The following is a 14,883-nucleotide window of genomic DNA, read 5'->3' as shown; positions in this document are numbered from 1 at the left end:
GAAGTAGTATCAAGCGAACAACGCCAGTGCACAAATGTTGACGTCTCATTCAAAAGAGCTCCAAGACCCTGTCGGGTGAATTCAGAGTTTGTTTCAGATTCAAAGGAGCCAGCAGCAACATTTTTTTTCTTTCTATTCAGCACGTGTAAATCCCATCCTTCATTCCCAAAATGATTTTTTAACTTTTTTTCTTTTTTTTTTTGACAGGAGTAAACGCCGTCTGCACAATATGATGATGCAAAAGTAAGCAAGACTGTCTGGACTGACAAATGATTTTCAAGTGGGACTAATCCTTCTTGCATTCTGATCACGAGAAGGTACGTTGGACAGGTTGATGTTTGCACACAAAAGGGAGAGTGGGCACGCACGCACCTCAGGCTCAAACACACCTTGATGATTTGCGGTGAAATTGTTTCTGCTTCTATTCCGTAGGTCAAACAAAACTTTTGGAGATATTGTACAAAAGCATCGGTAATCATGCTCTCCCCCACCAAAGGTAGAATATTCACGGATTGACGTGTGGCCGAAGTCCAAATGATTCGGTTTGACTTTCGGGTTCGTTTGTTTGCATCTCTTTCTAGATGACGTTTTTGCATACGCCCTTTCCAAGACCTTGACCAAAGTTTCATCCCCCGCAACTGTCGGACTCTACTCGTCATGTCAGAGTCGAATTAGAAGAATCCTTGGGAAAATGGAAGGTAGGTAATCCCTCGTGGCGAGCTGGAAAACGGTTGACTCCGAGTCAGCGTTTCAGGTCAATAAATGGCAGTCGTCCTGTTGTTATTAACCCTTTCACGTACCCTGCAACCTGATAACATGAGAAGCTGTCCACTGCGGTAACCGCTGTCCCTGAAAGGGTTGAATACTGGCCATACTTGGGATTGTTATTGTCCGTTTAACCCCGCCGGCAAATTGGGTCTGGCAACACATCAGGAAACCTTTATGACAGGATGTTGCTGGAGAGTTTTATCTTTGAAGTGAATTTACAACCTGCACCAGGAAGTTCCATTTGTGCGCGGGCACACGCAAACACAAGCCTCGTCGTGGCAGATAATCATTGAACACTAATGTCTGCCATCAACTCGGTGACAAAAAGGCTTCCATTTTTTTTACCGACCAGCTCAGATGAAAATCTTCAATGGACGTTTAAGAACATCGCCCTAGCCGCATGATGTTATGATTGATGACAGAGATAGTTTGCTAAAAACTACAGTGAACGTGATGTTGTTTCAACCTTTGTTGAAAACTTTGCGGCGCATCATGTTTATTCGGGGGTTTTTTTTTCCCAAGCATGTTTTTCTTTTGGTTCCTTATTTTTTTGTCTCTCAGCCTGTTCGTAGGGGTACAGATAAAAAAGCCTCATTTGTCATCATCTGCAGAAACGGCAATCAACAGCAGACCCGAGAATAAATGAGCAAGAAATAACAGAGTTTGGCCCGAAATCTGCATCATTTTGTCCCCACCAAATAATAATTCATAGCAACGGGTTCAACAAATAGATTGATGAATGAATGTAAGGAGGGGTGGACATAAAGCCGCAGAGACGGATATTCTCTCTCGATGAGAATGAGGAATAGCAAGTGACAACAGCACCAAATGAGAGCGAGAGAGCGATCACGATCTTTTGAATAATGGATCCAAATATGCAAGCTGTCCCTCGTATTCGTCGGCTAAAACGATGCCATTTGCGTCACCGTGGCAACCCCAATCTGCAGTCGAATCTTCCAAAGCTTCTTTGAACGTTCATAAAAGAAAAAGTGATGTCACACAGCAAAAAGATTTTTTGGTACGTCGTTGTTCAGTTTGTACATTAAATGTACTCCATTTGTCGTGTTCTCATTGAACATAGGTTGAAAAGGATTTGCAAATCATTTTATTCTGAGAATATTTACGTTTTACATTTTTGGAATTAACGTTTAGAGATGGCTGTTTGGGTTTGTGCCGGTGTATTTATACCCAGAAGTTTTTTTTGTTTGTTTTTTCTTTTTTTGTTTTTTTAACCACCTCTGTTTTTGTTGCTTCAGTGTACATGTCGCAGGAAGCTTTGAGGATCGAAGAGAACTACAAAGGAAAATCCCGGCCTCGCCCAGTTCAACCTTCACTCTGTGGCATGTTCGAGCTCATTTGGCGAATGCTGTTCCACAAGCCCATTTGGACCAAAGAGAATCAGGACCATCACAACGTCCGCTTCATTTTTGTCAACTTCAGTGCCTGGCACTTTGCGGGCAGTGACCTGCTGTGGGCCGGTCTTGCCATACGACTCTTTCAAGCAGTGCAAATCAATTTTGGGACATTACAGCTGGCATTGTACCGGGTGGCCCAATATCATGTTGAGGATGAAATCAAAAAGAAGGTTTGTGACTTGACGCCCTTTTTTTCTCTGTTAATGATCGAGATTCCAAAGCCTTGCGTATAAACCAGCGGTCCCCAACCGTTTTTTCCCCCATGGACCGGTTTAATGTCAGACAACATTTTCAGGGACCAGCCTTGATGGTGTGACGCATAAATACAACAAAATAATAGGATATGACCTGCATGAAAACGGTGGTATTTTTGAAAGATAATAATAAACATGAATCATGACACGAGGAACGTCCTCTCTGGCCGCAACACTCTCTGGTCGCTATGGTAACATTTAAACGTGCCTTCAAAATAAGATCCACCGCAAATACAAAGTGCATGGAAAAATACGACTCACCATCACCACATAGAATGTAGAGTCTCCCGTTGAGATAAATCTGTATTTTAAGTCGGAAACCCTGATACTGTTTATTAAATGTAGCTTTCTTTTTCTTGGAAGTCGTAGCCTCCTCTTCTGTCTCCTAACTGGGCCTTTTCCACTTCCCAAAAAACTTTCCAAAGACGTTTGTTTTTTGCTCATTTTGCTAGCTCCTGGGTTTCATTTTAGCAGTAACCTATCACGTGACCGAGAAGCGCGTCAAGAGTGACGTACTATCGACCGATGTAACAGAGAATCCGGTTCATTTTCAAAATAAAATATCTTTCCGATTCCAAAATAAATCAAACGAAAGTAATGTAAATTCTTTATTCTTTCTGTGTGGCCCGGTACCTAATGACCCACGGACCGGTACCGGTCCGCGGCCCTCGGGTTGGGCACCACTGATTTAAACAATACAACACATACACACACATCATTTGACAATAAAGTTGTATCCAATCCAATCCAATCACATCGGCAGTATGGCGACACCTTCGCACCCTAGCGCCCTCTATTGACCAACTGCCCCTGATGCATAGTACCCATTAATCATTTGCTCTATTTGTTTTATTCCTCTCCTCAGATAGTGGTGGCTGGTCCACATAACTGGAGGTTCAAGAAGATGTGTTGCTGCCCTCTGTTTGTTCTCATCCTTTTCGGTCTGTTGGTATACTTGGTATTCGTCATCCTTTTGTCATCTGGACTTCTAAAACACGTAGGGGAACCGACCGCCAAGGCGAATGGAACGACAAGCCACGTTAGCGTGTGGGAAGGCCTGATCATCGCTTCGTTTGGCGTTCCGGCCGCCAACGTCCTGAAGTTTACCTTCCTGATGATCAAGAATCTCCTTTTCAACCAGGAGCGCAACATCAAGAGAGGCATGGACACCGAGCGGGTCAGCAGCAAGCTGGGCTTCATGAATCAAGTCCGGAAAGAGATGTGGCTCCTCTCTCGCTTTGTCGAGTTCATGGAGGTGTTTGAGAGGAGAAGAATCAGAGTGGTCTTAAGGATCACCAATTTAGACCGCTGCGCCCCGCCCAAAATTGTCTCCGTTTTGGATGCGATCAACATCCTGCTGTCAGACGAGGACAGTCCGTTCATTTCGATTCTGGCCGTAGACCCGGATATTATCGTACAGAAGGTCAACTTTGCAGATGGCTGCTTTTGCAAAGAAGAACGGGCGTATGCGCTGTTGCGGCGAATTGTCACTCTGGCCTTCACCGTCCCGCCCCTCAGTGACGATTCAAAGCTCCGTTTATTTCACAGCTTGGCCGACGGTTCGAAAAATCTCGAGGACAGGAGCGTGAACGAAGACAACCGCCAAACTGGAGGTTTTGAATGGAACTCTTTAGCAAATGCATCTTCGGTTGTCCTATTCGAGACAAATGAAGCAATTCCACTGATGGGTAAAAGTGAGATAGATATAAAAGAGGCGGAAGTCGAAAATTGGGTCAAGAGGACGCTTGACGCCAATGAAAGGAAGTTAAAGGAGTACATCTTAGACGACTCCATGTCCATGAGGAGGGTGATCAACTCTATTCGAGTGACGGTGATCATCACGAGGGCTTTAAGGGCCGAGCTCCCTCAACCCGACCTCATCGCCGCCTGGGTGGTCCTGGCCAATCGCTGGCCCTGTCGCCTCAGTTGGATCATCCAGTGCGCCGAAGACGCTCAGCAGAGAAATGAAATCGATCAGAACATGGAGGCCGAAAGCCCCGATTCCGAGAGCTTGTGGAAGGTTTTCAGCGAGTCCAGGGCGGAGCTTTACGTGATGCGCTCTCAGATTGAAGACTTACTCGACCAGGATGGAGACCCGGAGATGTTTGAGAGATTTCTCAAGGTCGACTTCCACTTCACGATGAAGGATCTGAAGGCGCTCAGCCAGGTCACGGTGGACCTCAATCCCTCGATGAAGAGAGAGTTGTCTGTGATTCGAGGAACATCCAGGCTGAAAGATTCCGGTTGGGTGAGGACCTTTGCTCCTTTGCCAATCGCAGCTATCATCAATATGGATTCAGAAGATATTTGTAAAGAGGTAAGAAATATTTAAGTGGCGAGCCTGAAGGCTGCCATCACATTTGTATTTCAGCACTCTGATCTGGACCAAAATACATATTTTTGTCCTGATCTGTTCAGTGTTCATATAAAGGTAAAGTTGCCAACCACACACACACACACACACACATACACACACACACCGTTGAAATCCAGTTATTTTTTTCTTTGATGCTCAAAATTTAAGTGCAAATGTGCGATTTATTAAGCTATTTGTGGATGAATTCAAGAATAGGAACGTTTGTGAGGTGTTTAAAACAATGTTTCATGCTACGTTCTACTTGGACTGAAAAAAAAGGAGCAAAAATTTGCTGAGATGAGAGGGAGGCACGGTGGACAACTGGTCTGCGTGTCCGCCTCACATTGCAGAGTTGCAGGGTTTGTTTCCATCTCCGGCCTTTCCGTGTAGAGTTTGCAAGTTTTGTCCCTGTGACTGCGCAGGTTTTCTCCGGGTACTCCGGTTTCCTCCCACATTCTAAAAACATGCGTGGTAGGTTAATGGAACACTCGAAATAGTCCCGCGGTGTGATTGTCAGCGCGAATGGTCGTTTGTATATGTGTGCTCTGCGATTGGCTGGGAACCAGTTGAGGTTTCCCCCACCAACTCCCTGAAGACAGCTGGGATAGAATCCAGCATGCCCCGCGACCCTCCTGAGGAGAAGCGGATTTGAAAATAAAGGGATGTTCAGATGATGACATTTTACAATGAAAATGCAGGCGAGCTCGACAGCCTTGGCATGCAGACTCTGCATCCTGAGATTCAGGAGCAAAAAAAAAAGAAAAAAAAAAGAGATAATCATCAGATCACAATAACAAAGATAAAATAAAAACTATAATTGGCTATTATTTTTCCACTATACAGTATATTCTACATTCCTACATGGATAGTCCTTTTCCATTTAAGTTGACAGCTGACTGCACGCTCCTGGCAAAAAAAGTGCTGATGCAGCAGAAGACGGCATATTTGCTTCGCAGCAGTGGCTAAGTGGAGTTGAGCTTCAATTTTGTGAACCGGAGGACGACTCACGGAGACATTGACTATTTTGTTTCAAAGTAAGCTTCAACCAAGCGTCTTCTTGTAACATACAGAAGTAACATTTTGCGGTCCCTGTAGCAGGTTACTTATTTCATAAATGCAACACATTAAGGTTTTTTGATACATACAGATATGCTGCATTTTTAAAAAATGATAATCAGTTTGATGCCAAAAGGGTTTTGTGGCTCCTGATGTCTTTTTTTTTCTGTGGTAAATACATGGTAGGTTGTACAGTGATTTGAGTTTCTCAAACCTATGAGTAATTTAGTCTTCTCTTCACTTCGCATTACATGTTTTTTAGAATGTGGGAGGAAAACGGAGTCTTTAAGTGCAATTACTTTTGCTTTCTCTAATGCTCCATGTGTCTCTCCTGCCCCAGCTGGAATATATGAAATATCCCAGAAAGTATGCTGAGATTGTAAAAAGCAATCACATCACTGGCTCATCTCTGGTATTTGGTGACCCCGATGATATTAAAAAACTCCTCGACATGACCTTTGGAGAATGGACAACTTTCCGGCTCCGCTTCTTGGGTTTTCCACTCCATCTTCAACCACAATACAAGAACGTGCATCCCCCTCAGAGCCACCTGTCGAGACTTCACCTACATGGTTCTCCTCATTCCTCGTCAAATCCGCACTTGGCTAATAGCTAGGAATCCAGCACTCCCCTAAAATATTGCTCAACATTTATCTAATAAATTATGTTGTGTGTGTGTGTGTGTGTGTGTGTGTGTGTGTGTGTGTGTGTGTGTGTGTGTGTGTGTGTGTGTGTGTGCGTGCATGCAGCATGGTGGTAAGAATTGCGATTATGCTACCAAGTTGATTTTGATACCTCGTTTCTTGTTTTCATATCATGACAAAGACTTTGTGCTCAACTTGATACCAAAAACCCGTGAAATGCTTCCTCTCCACATTGGTGAGCAGAACAAATGTGTTGAAAGGTTTTGGTTTGTCAGTGTTCAATCATTGAGGCAAAAATACCTGCCGTGTGTGGCTTATAATTTGATATGAACTGCGACGGGAATTTTATGGACTGAATAGCACAAGGTGTGCACTGACTGATGAAGAGAAAAGCAAATATGAGCAGTGTGTGCTTGTGCGGTAAAATGTAAATGCAGTGTGTACATTTTCAAAGCAAGCAGAATCTATCAACTGATACTGTACGACACAGGTCGGCAAATGGAAAATCGGACCCTGAATAAATGATGCTGACACATTAAGTTTCGTTGTCACGTTTCTCATTCCGAAACACTTTAGCACCGGCTCATTCTGATGACGTAGTCTGACCCTGCTGAATGCCTCAGTCCGCTGAGTCACCGCAACAAATTAGCTCAGCGCTGCCATCTGCTGGAGGAAAGTGGTAGCTTCACCTTTGCTTTTTGAAAAATCATGAAAATCGATTCTGAACGTCGATTGATTGAATCTTGACAATTCAAATCCCGATAACTGAGTGAATCGATTTTTCTGCACACGCCTAATGAGTGGTGCCTAAGGTTCTCTCTTGAGCGGAAAAAAAGGTTTTGCACCTGAAATGGTATGCATCAAATAAATGAAGCATTAAAAAAAAGAAAAGAAACACCACCAAGGTTCCTTAAAATCGTTTATTTCCCACTAGCTGGCATTTACAAGAACATTACTCCAGTAACAGTTCTTTGGGAGTTTATTTGACATATTCGTGACAAAAATGTGTGGTACCTTCAATACACTGTTTGCTCTTTTTACTCATTTGGGCATGTGAAAGCAACAAAGCACCAGTGATCAGAATTGGCCAGTTGAGAATAATCCATGTTATACACACAAATTCGAAGTGTTACTGCAAGGCACATTTAAAGTTACAGATTAGGACACATGCTGAATACAACTCAAGAAATATTAAACAATAATTAAGTAAATAGTAAACATATGAATTAACTTGTTTGGTGGTCAGAAGAAAATGGATGCCACTTTTATTGAGAATATAACAGCTCAGGTCACTTTGGGGCAGTATTATACTGTATTGGTTTTTTTTACATATGTAGATATATTTTCGAAAGGGAAAACAAACATTTTAATAACCCAGGGTGAAAATCTTTTTTTTGTTTTGTTTTTTTATTGTTCGGCCAACTTCAGCCTACTTGCGTGCTAAAGACTCAGCCAGCTTCTTCAGCCTTTTCTTCAGCTCAAGGGGAAACTTCTCATAGCACTTTTTACAAACAGGCTTCATGTCAAACTCAACAAACTTGTTCCTGCAAAATAGGAAGGAACAGCAGGTTAAGATTCCAAATGTATTCAATTGACTAATATTAAGCTAAGCACTCTAGCGAATGCAATTGATGAGCCGCATGTGAAGGCGCTTTTGTTTGTGTTGAATAATTGAACTACTGAAACTGCATTCAATTATTTTGTTGAGACTTTTCACTGCAGGGCTCGGTTGCTGTTTCCCGCAACTCACAGTGGGCTTTCACCGGAAAAAGTGATGGAAACTGGCGTGAACATTGCGAAAAGATGTACATGGCCTACCATAAAGTGTCATGCATCTTCATGCCACAGAGGAAAAGAAAGGCAGAAACCGCAGCAGCCGGCAGAAGCGATGGAGACTTATAAAAGAATTCTACTGAGAAGCAGCGGGCTTTTTCTTGCGCTCTTTGGCGCCGCGCTCACGGCGGGCCAGGCGGCGTTTCAACTCCTCAGGCAAACACTCATAGCAACGCTTGCACGCGGGCTTCAGGTCAATTTCAACAAACTTATCTCTGGGATGAACAAAACAGACACCACGTGAAGCATGTAGAGAGTGAGAGAGGAAACCCGGAGGGACAAATGAGAAGACGACAATGTATGACGACATGAGGGAAGTATTGTTAGGTTAGTCGGCTGCTCGTCAAGTTGGTGGGGAGCGCAATCACTTACTTGAGGGTGAGCTTTGTGTTGCAAGTGGAGCAGGAGAAACAGCTGACGCACCAGGCCTTGTTGAGAGCAGACACCACTAAGGGGGGAGAAGAAATACTGCAGCTCATTTTTACTGTCCAGGCATTTGTAATATCGTGACCGATAAGAACTACTCAATTTTAATAGATGCGATGGTCACTGACATTTTAACCCTTTCATGCACCAATAATGCTAACCTGTAGCCTGATAACATGATAAGCTGTCCACTGTAGTAACCGCTGCCCTCGAAAGGGTTAATGAGCTTTATTTACTGATAAGATTTCTGGATTACTGTAATGCACTTTACTTTGGAGTTAGGCAGTCCTCCATTAGGGGTCTCCAGTTGGTCCAAAATGCTGCTGCTCACCTGATAACAGGTACAGAACTCATAGGAGGGAGCACATAACTCCTACTCTGGCGTCCCTTCACTGGCTCGCTATACATTCTAAGAGTTTTTTTTTAAGATCCTATTATTTGTTTTCAAATCTTACCTGTCTGAGCCCCCCCCTACACACCTGCCCGGTGCCTCAGGTCTGCGGACCAGACATTATTTGAGGTACCAAGAACTAAGCGGAGGCTCATGGGGGATCGAGACATTTCCCTTGCTGGTCTTTCTCTTTGGAGTGACCTCCCAGTGAACATTCGGCAAGCCTCCTCGCTGCTCATCTTTAAAACTCATCTCAAAACTCTCTTGTGTTCTTTGGCTTTTGACTCAGCATGAGTCAGACTTGATCTTAGTTTTATTGTCTTTGTGCTTTCTACTGTCTTCGTTATAAATTTATTGCTTTATTGTTGTATATATCTCGTAACAAGTGTGCAATGACAATAAAGGATTCATTCATTCATTCATTCATTCATATATGTGATATTTGCTCCATGCACAGCACTTTGTATCCAGCAGTGGTTGTTTTTAAGTGCTCTAGAAATACAGTTGAGTTCAGTTGAGAATTTCTAGATCAATACTTACCATCGCCCTCAATCACACGGTTGCAGTGGTAACACACATCGCCGAACAGCTTAAAAATAAACGCATCAAAATTAGATATTTAGAGATTATATTTGGAGAAACGCGAGCATTTTAGCTGGGCGCTTTTCTTCTGACCTGGTTATAATGCGTCTCGCAGTAAGCCAAGCCCTTTCTCTCATAATGGCGGTGGCCAAGGAATGGCTTCTCACACTTGGCGCACACGAAATGCTGCAAGCACACAAAAAAAAAAAAACAACAACAGGTTCCAGTGAATAAGTGAAAGAGCAAATACTATTCACATTCTCTAAAGTCTTCTCCAGAGAAAAATATTTACTCAAGTGTGTCAAATTCAAATAGGGAGTGTGACTGTCAATGCAAAATGACCAAGTTAGCAACCTGGCGTTGCACACACACCTCAACGTGCCACTGCTTGCCCATTGCATTGACCACACGCCCCTCGATGGGTCTCCTGCATGCGCCGCAGATCGGCACGCCCATCTTGTCATGGCAGGGCAGGCAGAAAAGTTCGCCTTTCAGTTCCCTGGCTTCAGCTGTCAGCTCTTTCCTGTGGAGAGTGTGGTACAGTCATGACGAGCCATACGTATCACGCACAGGCAGGCAGGCAGGTATTGTTAAGTGTCATCTGTGCGCACTGACACTGTACCTTGGAGATGTCTGTGTAGAGTGAAGCAAGAAGCGAGAGTACTGACCCACAGTTGTTGCAGTTGAAGTGGTCGGGATGGTAAGGATCATTCTTAAAGATCAGCGGATGCTCTTCAATGATGGCGTGACACTTCTGGCAGATGTATTTGCCGAGGCCGCGGGCCTTCTCGCGATTATGGCACGGGCGACACAGGTGCCTGGAATAGGAGGAACATTTGGAGCGCTTGGCGAGGTAGAACACACGGGGAGGAATAATGATTTGCTCGAATTGCTGTGTCGAAGCCAACAGTTTTGCGGTTCAAATAAACCGACTCGGTATACAGGCTTTCAAAATGCACACAAACCTGCCGGCGTTTTTGACAAAGCCCACGTCAGCCAACACAGCCTGGCAGATGTTACAGCAGAAGCAGTCAGGGTGCCAACTGTTATTCATGGCCTTAATAACACGACCAATGATGAACTCACCTGAAAGAGACCACAAGTGATAGATTTACGTCACTTTTCTTTTCTGTCCTGCTGATAAGAACTCCCCTGCAATCAGTGGAAAAGGATCATTGAGCGAATCGATAGCTGGTGTTGCCAGTTGCTGATATGAATTCAAATTGTATATTGGAAAGTTCAAGTATGAACCATCCCTTGTTGAGATTCCACAAGATGTCGAGCACTCTTCTTTTCACACTGCACATATGATTGTGAACCACATGTCACTCACATCAACGGAGCTTTTAAATATACAGTATTTCCACATATTGCTGCACTTTATCATTAGCTAAACGAGTGCGGGACATCACCTAAAAAATAAAACAGTACTCACATTGTTAAATAATGCAATCAGACAATCCCATTATCTGTATATTGGAAAGTTCAAGTATGAACCATCCCTTGTTGAGATTCCACAAGATGTCGAGCACTCTTCTTTTCACACTGCACATATGATTGTGAACCACATATCACTCACATCAACGGAGCTTTTAAATATACAGTATTTCCACATATTGCTGCACTTTATCATTAGCTAAACGAGTGCAGGACATCAACTAAAAAATAAAACAGTACTGCAATCAGACAATCCCATTATTAGCTCTTGTACTTCAACTTACAAAGTGGATTTCATGACGTTGGTACATTCAATCAAGAGTCCAGTCAATGTGGAATTTACATTCTTGCGGTTTGGTTTCATCTCATCTTGTTTTACTGATTAAAAAAATATTCATTCTTAAGGTAGTACAGTTCAACACCCACCACATTGGCGACAGCAGGGAGCAAAGAGCATCTGAAAGTCGTGTTCACAGTATTTTCTGCCTTCAAACTGTAAAGCAAATGAGATCCATTGGATAAAAACATATTCAAATCATAAGAGTGCTTGTAATCAGCGACAGTTTTTTTTATTACTTGGCGACAGCAGGGAGCAAAGAGCATCTGAAAGTCATGCTCGCAGTATTTTCTTCCTTCAAACTGCAAAGCATTGAATAAAAGCATATTCAAATCATAACAGTGCTTGTAATCAGCGACAGTTTTTTTTATTACCGTGAGTCATGCTTGATAATGAGACCTACATGAAATGAAGCACTACCTCATAGAAGAGTCCTTCCGGAAACTGCTGGAAACACTGGGCACACACGAAGCACTGCTCATGGTACAATTCTCCATTGCTGTTAACAATCTTCTCAGTGGGAGCAAAGCCACTCTTACATCGCTCACAGGCTGCACTGGCCAGGGCATTGGCGATGCTGTTGCATGACACGAGAAAGCAATAAATTAGTCATCTTACACGACACTTGATGAATAATTGCGTTTTTCACACAACTCCAATTTCATCGACAACGACGTTTCTTCCAGCACTTGTTACCATCGAAGCCAATCAGGGGAGGAAACCTAAATTACTCAACGCAAACTCATCCTCTAATTCGGTGAGAAAGAGAGGCACGACGACGTGGCTTCGCCTTTAAACACAAAAACGCACACCTACCTACAGACTTTGTCTTGGCATGGACGCATTAGTAAGTGTTCACTCTGTTATTACTGCCCATGCCGACATACATACTTAATTGCAAAAAGAAAAGTTGCAGGGTTGAAAAAAAAAACTAATTAGCATGCTAACTTGCTAACGTTCGCTCAAGAGTAAAAAAATATCTTTAGCAAAACTGTACATTTCTTTTAATAATCAGTCCGTAATGAAGAACTTGTGATATAGCACACGTCCTGTTAAAAAGACGTTAGCTTTGGCTCGCCGATCGCTTGCGCTAGCTAGCTCTTGAATTAGCAGCACTTCACTCTGTTATTACTGCCCATGCCGACATACATACTTAATTGCAAAAAGAAAAGTTGCAGGGTTGAAAAAAAAAACTAATTAGCATGCTAACTTGCTAACGTTCGCTCAAGAGTAAAAAAATATCTTTAGCAAAACTGTACATTTCTTTTAATAATCAGTCCGTAATTAAGAACTTGTGATATAGCACACGTCCTGTTAAAATGACGTTAGCTTTGGCCCGCCGATGACTAGCGCTAGCTAGCTCTTGAATTAGCAGCAGTGAATGCTCGCTGTGTTAACTCGGTTCATGTTAATGTTGACGCTCACCTGCCCGTCACTCCGGCCACCCCCAGCATCACCTCTTGACTTTCAAGATTATAGAAACGTATTTGGTCAATTGAAGTGTTGGTTCTTCTCTCTGAGCTCAGTTTTTTTTTTTTTTTCTGGGATAGGGCGAAGCCTTGCCCGTGTCGTCGCGCTACGTGAAGAGACTTGCCCGCTGGATCAAGACTGCTCCAGACAACTCCACTCCTCTCGCAGGGGTTGGAAGTTCAACCTCACGCTGCAGCTGCTGGCGCATTTAAATCTGTAAATGTCGCTGTTGCACATATGTGTTCCGATTTGAATCCAAAACACGGTTTTGATTAAAAAGATGCAAGTGCATCAAATTGAACCGCTTTAACATATGTGAAGATCGAGTTCCTCTTTTTTTTTTTTTTTTTTTTTTGCTCATGTCCACAAGTGTGCATGAAATTTGACCCATGACAGTGAACATACACTGTCGGTGGCACCCACTGGAGCAGTGCTTAAGCACCAGGGGATTAGTTCAGGTTATCGGTGCCTTGCTCAAAGACACGGCAGCCGTGTTTCGGGTCAATAGACAACAGGTTGTGTTCTCTGGTTGGTTAGTTTTGGTTTCCATTAGATCTACTGTCAGGCATCTATGTTGAAATCTACTGAGATATTTAACCCAACCCGGATAACTGTTGAGCCATTCGTACGTATGCAGGTACATTTAGCCGTGCTATTGCAACGAAGGACAGGTGCACAACCTATCAAATAACAGCGCATTTTATTTCACACCGTGGAGCAAATAGGGACAGTGGCTGAGAATCTTAAATTCCAGAAAAAAACACATGCTGTTTTAAGATACGGGTATCTAGCTGTGTAGTCCTGTTGCATTCATATGTTTAAGGGAAAAATAGCTTCTGGTTTTCAATTTAAAACAAGACTGACAAACTTCTGACCAATATTAGCCTATCCGCAGACACCTAAATTGGGTCGATGAAGAATTCTGTCACTTGAAATGTGTTTTCACAATGCGGCCGGAAGTTAGCGTGCCACTTCACGCTGAACGCGCAAGTGCTCCACGCCATTTAGGTGGTGGTTTTGTTTTTTTCAAATAAATGAATATTTGAAAAAAATAATTAACTGCACAAGTGCCCATGCCCTGAGAATTAAATTATTTCTAGCTTTGCTATTGTGCACTAACACGGACAGATGAACAAAGGTTGTGTCCACCAATACACGGTCTGCATTTATGAAGACATTCTACCCTACAGCAAAAAAGAACAAAGCCCACTGCCAAGGTCATGCACCCATGTAGCAGATGGCGAACATTTGCAAATAAATAAATAACAAAAGCCTGATCGTCAACCTTGAACAGGCAAAGCGGTGCATAAAAACGGATGAAAGGTTTCAACACAATGATTTAAAGGGTTCCTTTATTGAACAGTCCAAGGGTAATGTCCTTCAGTGAGTCCACAGACAAGAGACGTGCTTTGTGTATTTTAAGACTTTATCCAGTTACATTCTGCTTGACAGCCAAGAAAAATGGTGAAAAATGAAAACATCTCACTGACAGACAGCAATAAAGTTTCACCCGCCGAGACGTTAGTTGAGCACTTACGCGGGATGATTTCCATTTTTGAATTCTAATTACATATCAACAGTGATGACTATTCAAGCATTGGAGTGGGTTCCTCTTGCAGGTATACCAAAAAATAAAAATACAAATCCCAACTAACCGGACTTTTGAGTCGTACAAAATAGATGTAGGTCTGCTCAGATTCAACCTGAGATGATGCTGTTGCATCAGTACAGCTAGAGGCCCTTATAAACTGTGTGCATTTTGTCAAATGTATAGTAGAGTACTTGTAAATCCTGAGGACTGTACTTTACGTTTCAAAAATCCAGGAGCTCATAGACAGCATCATCAATTCACAGCTACGAGACCGTCCGTCATGTGTCGTCTATCGCTAAGTGTGTTGGCGATCAAATACGTTG

The 14,883-nt window shown here is 43.0% G+C and overlaps 2 protein-coding genes across 4 annotated transcripts; one reads left to right on the top strand and one right to left on the bottom strand.

Annotated features, from left to right (window-relative positions):
* Positions 1 to 204: 204 nt before the first annotated feature.
* nkpd1 (NTPase, KAP family P-loop domain containing 1) lies at positions 205 to 7,028 on the top strand. Its single transcript, XM_019884638.1, has 6 exons — positions 205 to 317; positions 433 to 496; positions 582 to 698; positions 2,025 to 2,353; positions 3,303 to 4,754; positions 6,190 to 7,028. The coding sequence occupies exons 2-6, from the start codon at positions 478 to 480 to the stop codon at positions 6,463 to 6,465; spliced, it is 2,193 nt and encodes a 730-aa protein (XP_019740197.1). The 5' UTR covers positions 205 to 317; positions 433 to 477; the 3' UTR covers positions 6,466 to 7,028.
* A 372-nt stretch (positions 7,029 to 7,400) lies between these two features.
* On the bottom strand, positions 7,401 to 13,127 carry LOC109524623 (LIM and senescent cell antigen-like-containing domain protein 1). Of its 3 annotated transcripts, none has more exons than XM_019884620.1 (10): positions 12,925 to 13,119; positions 11,920 to 12,076; positions 11,589 to 11,655; positions 10,691 to 10,811; positions 10,394 to 10,543; positions 10,098 to 10,248; positions 9,819 to 9,911; positions 9,684 to 9,732; positions 8,699 to 8,774; positions 7,401 to 8,037 (listed from the first exon to the last, which is right to left on the bottom strand). In XM_019884620.1, the coding sequence occupies exons 1-10, from the start codon at positions 12,951 to 12,953 to the stop codon at positions 7,923 to 7,925; spliced, it is 1,008 nt and encodes a 335-aa protein (XP_019740179.1). In that variant the 5' UTR covers positions 12,954 to 13,119; the 3' UTR covers positions 7,401 to 7,922. The 3 variants fall into 3 exon arrangements, with proteins under 3 accessions (XP_019740179.1, XP_019740177.1, XP_019740178.1); XM_019884618.1 differs by lacking the exon at positions 7,401 to 8,037 and adding an exon at positions 8,044 to 8,541 and having other exon boundaries at positions 12,925 to 13,127; XM_019884619.1 differs by lacking the exons at positions 7,401 to 8,037; positions 12,925 to 13,119 and adding exons at positions 8,044 to 8,541; positions 12,316 to 12,406.
* Between the last annotated feature and the right edge of the window lie 1,756 nt (positions 13,128 to 14,883).

This window comes from Hippocampus comes, unplaced genomic scaffold (assembly GCF_001891065.2).
Source record: "Hippocampus comes isolate QL1 unplaced genomic scaffold, H_comes_QL1_v1.1 scaffold21, whole genome shotgun sequence".
Classification (NCBI taxonomy): Eukaryota; Metazoa; Chordata; class Actinopteri; order Syngnathiformes; family Syngnathidae; genus Hippocampus; species Hippocampus comes.
Note: the sequence above shows the minus strand (reverse complement) of the source record. Positions and strands in the feature narration are given on the sequence as shown.

Bases quoted from the DNA above. Each gene is read 5' to 3' on its own strand.
- nkpd1 (XM_019884638.1), top strand. The intron at 2,354-3,302 runs GTTTGTGACTTG...TCCTCTCCTCAG, and splicing joins AGGATGAAATCAAAAAGAAG to ATAGTGGTGGCTGGTCCACA. The intron at 4,755-6,189 runs GTAAGAAATATT...CTCCTGCCCCAG, and splicing joins CAGAAGATATTTGTAAAGAG to CTGGAATATATGAAATATCC.
- LOC109524623 (XM_019884618.1), bottom strand. From the start codon at position 12,953: ATGCTGGGGGTGGCCGGAGTGACGGGCAG. The intron at 12,077-12,924 runs GTGAGCGTCAAC...GTCATGCAACAG, and splicing joins GTGGCCGGAGTGACGGGCAG to CATCGCCAATGCCCTGGCCA. The intron at 10,812-11,588 runs GTGGGTGTTGAA...GGTCTCTTTCAG, and splicing joins TCCCTGCTGTCGCCAATGTG to GTGAGTTCATCATTGGTCGT.